At 46.1% G+C, this 1,926-nt stretch overlaps 1 gene segment (V, D, J or C); it reads right to left on the bottom strand.

Annotated features, from left to right (window-relative positions):
* Positions 1–374: 374 nt before the first annotated feature.
* Positions 375–921, bottom strand: LOC129041605 (T cell receptor beta variable 2-like). The segment is given in 2 exon segments: positions 375–760; positions 849–921. Coding segments are annotated over 2 exon segments (435 nt in total).
* Positions 922–1,926: the final 1,005 nt, after the last annotated feature.

Below are 1,926 nucleotides of genomic sequence, written 5' to 3'. Positions count from 1 at the left end.
CTTGTACCAAGCCCCTTCTCCTTCTGTAGGTTCCCGTGGGGACCCTGTATATTCTCGTGGAAATACCTGAACTCCTGCTCAGTGATCATCTTGCAATTCTATGAGTTAAAATATGTTTTCCTAAACAACTAAAACAAAAAAAAATTCTAATAAAAATGGCAAAATGGGAATAGAGAAAAGATATAGGTTATGTGATCGTGTACAGTTCTCCCATATTCAGAGCCCAAAGTCACACCCTCTAGTATCTGTAAAAGTTCTTCAAATCCTACAGTATCTGGCCATTTCTGCCCAAGATATCTTTGGTAGTTTAATTTTAGATATCTGTCTATTTGGAGATGGCTGCAAGAACAAACCGAACCAGAGACTTCCTTTTCTTAGGCAGGAAGTAGGTGCTGGTGGCTGGGAGGGAGGCAGATCTCTGAGGGTTTGTGCACAGGCTGGAGGTGCCTTTGCAAGGCTGTGCCTTCACTGCTGGCACAAAAGTACATGGCTGAGTCCTCCAGCTTTGTGGACTGGATCTTCAGAGTGAAATGTGATCCATCAGGCCTTCTAACTGAGAATCGATCATCGAATATTTCAGACTTCTCTGAGATTTTATCACTATAAAAGGAAACCAGAAACTCGACTTTCTGCCCCAAGATTTGTCTGTACCAATAGAAGCGTAAGTGATTAGGGATGGGGACACACTGCAAGATCACTTCCTGTCCCATCTGTGTGACCTGATGGCTGGGAGTCTGGGTGACTTCAGGTTCTGTGAGTCCTGTGAGAAAAGAAGAAGATTAAGAGAATGGTTTAGAATTGTCTTAGGTAAGTTTAAGGCAAGAATTTCCTAGAGTCTAAGCATCGACCTGCTTTCAAGAGACTAAAAATTGCCCAGCATAGGAGCCAGGTATCCATGGCAGGATCACAGCAGGAATGAGGCCTCTCCTGGCTCAGGCATCTGGTCATGTGCAAGAAAGGAGGGGCATTTTGAGCTCCCGTGGCCCCACAGGCAAGGTCTGGCAGAATTACTGGTGTCTCTGGCAACACCCACCATCCCTGGAGCGCCCTCTATAGGAGATAGGAGGGAACCTTTGTGTTGGTGCAGAAACCTGACAATGCAGGGCTCTGCTCAGCTCTAGGAGTCTGATGGTGTGTGCAGGACTGAGGGCCATTACTGAGAGTAGTGCTGGAAAATATGGGGCTCAGCAAGGTAACCCTGAGTACAAAGTCCAGCTCAGAAAATCCAGGAGGTCTTCTTGTCTTATTACCTGCTGTGAGCAACAATTCAGGTGCAACAGCCTCTACCACTGATGATGGATGCCAAAAAAACTTGGTATTAGGATTAAAGAAACAGAAGGAAAATAATCAAGTGTGAAAGTTTTAAATCCTGAGTGGAAGAGAGAAGCCAACAAGAAGTTGAAACTCTGCACATGCCCCAGGGAGAGTGAACCAGAAAACAGTGATCCAAACTCCATGGGGAACTACTGTCCTCAGGGTCAGGCAGTGAAAGAGCCACCTGAGGAGGGGATTGGGTATTAAAAAAAAAAAAAGAAAAGAAAAGAAGAAAAGAAGAGCTCTGCCCGGGCACAGTGGCTCAAACCTGTAATCCCAGCACTTTGGGAAACTGAGGCAGGCGGTTCATAAGGGTAGGAGACCATCCTGGCCAACATGGTGAAACCCTGTCTCTACTGAAAAAACAAAAATTAGCCAGGCGTGGTGGCGGGCGCCTGTAGTCCCAGCTACCTGGGAGGCTGAGGCAGAAGAATCGCTTCAGCCCAGGAGGTGGAGGTGGCAATGAGCCAAGATTACACCACTTCACTTCAGCCTGGCGAGACAGTGAGACTCCATCTCAAAAAAAGAAAAAAAAAAAAAGAAAAGAGAAGAAAAGAAAAGATCTGAGCATATTTGGAGCTAGGATGAGGGCTGAGATCCAGGGTCTAACTT

This window comes from Pongo pygmaeus, chromosome 6 (assembly GCF_028885625.2).
Source record: "Pongo pygmaeus isolate AG05252 chromosome 6, NHGRI_mPonPyg2-v2.0_pri, whole genome shotgun sequence".
NCBI lineage: Eukaryota > Metazoa > Chordata > Mammalia > Primates > Hominidae > Pongo > Pongo pygmaeus.
The sequence above is the reverse complement of the archived record's forward strand: the minus strand, read 5'-3'. Positions and strand labels throughout refer to the sequence as shown.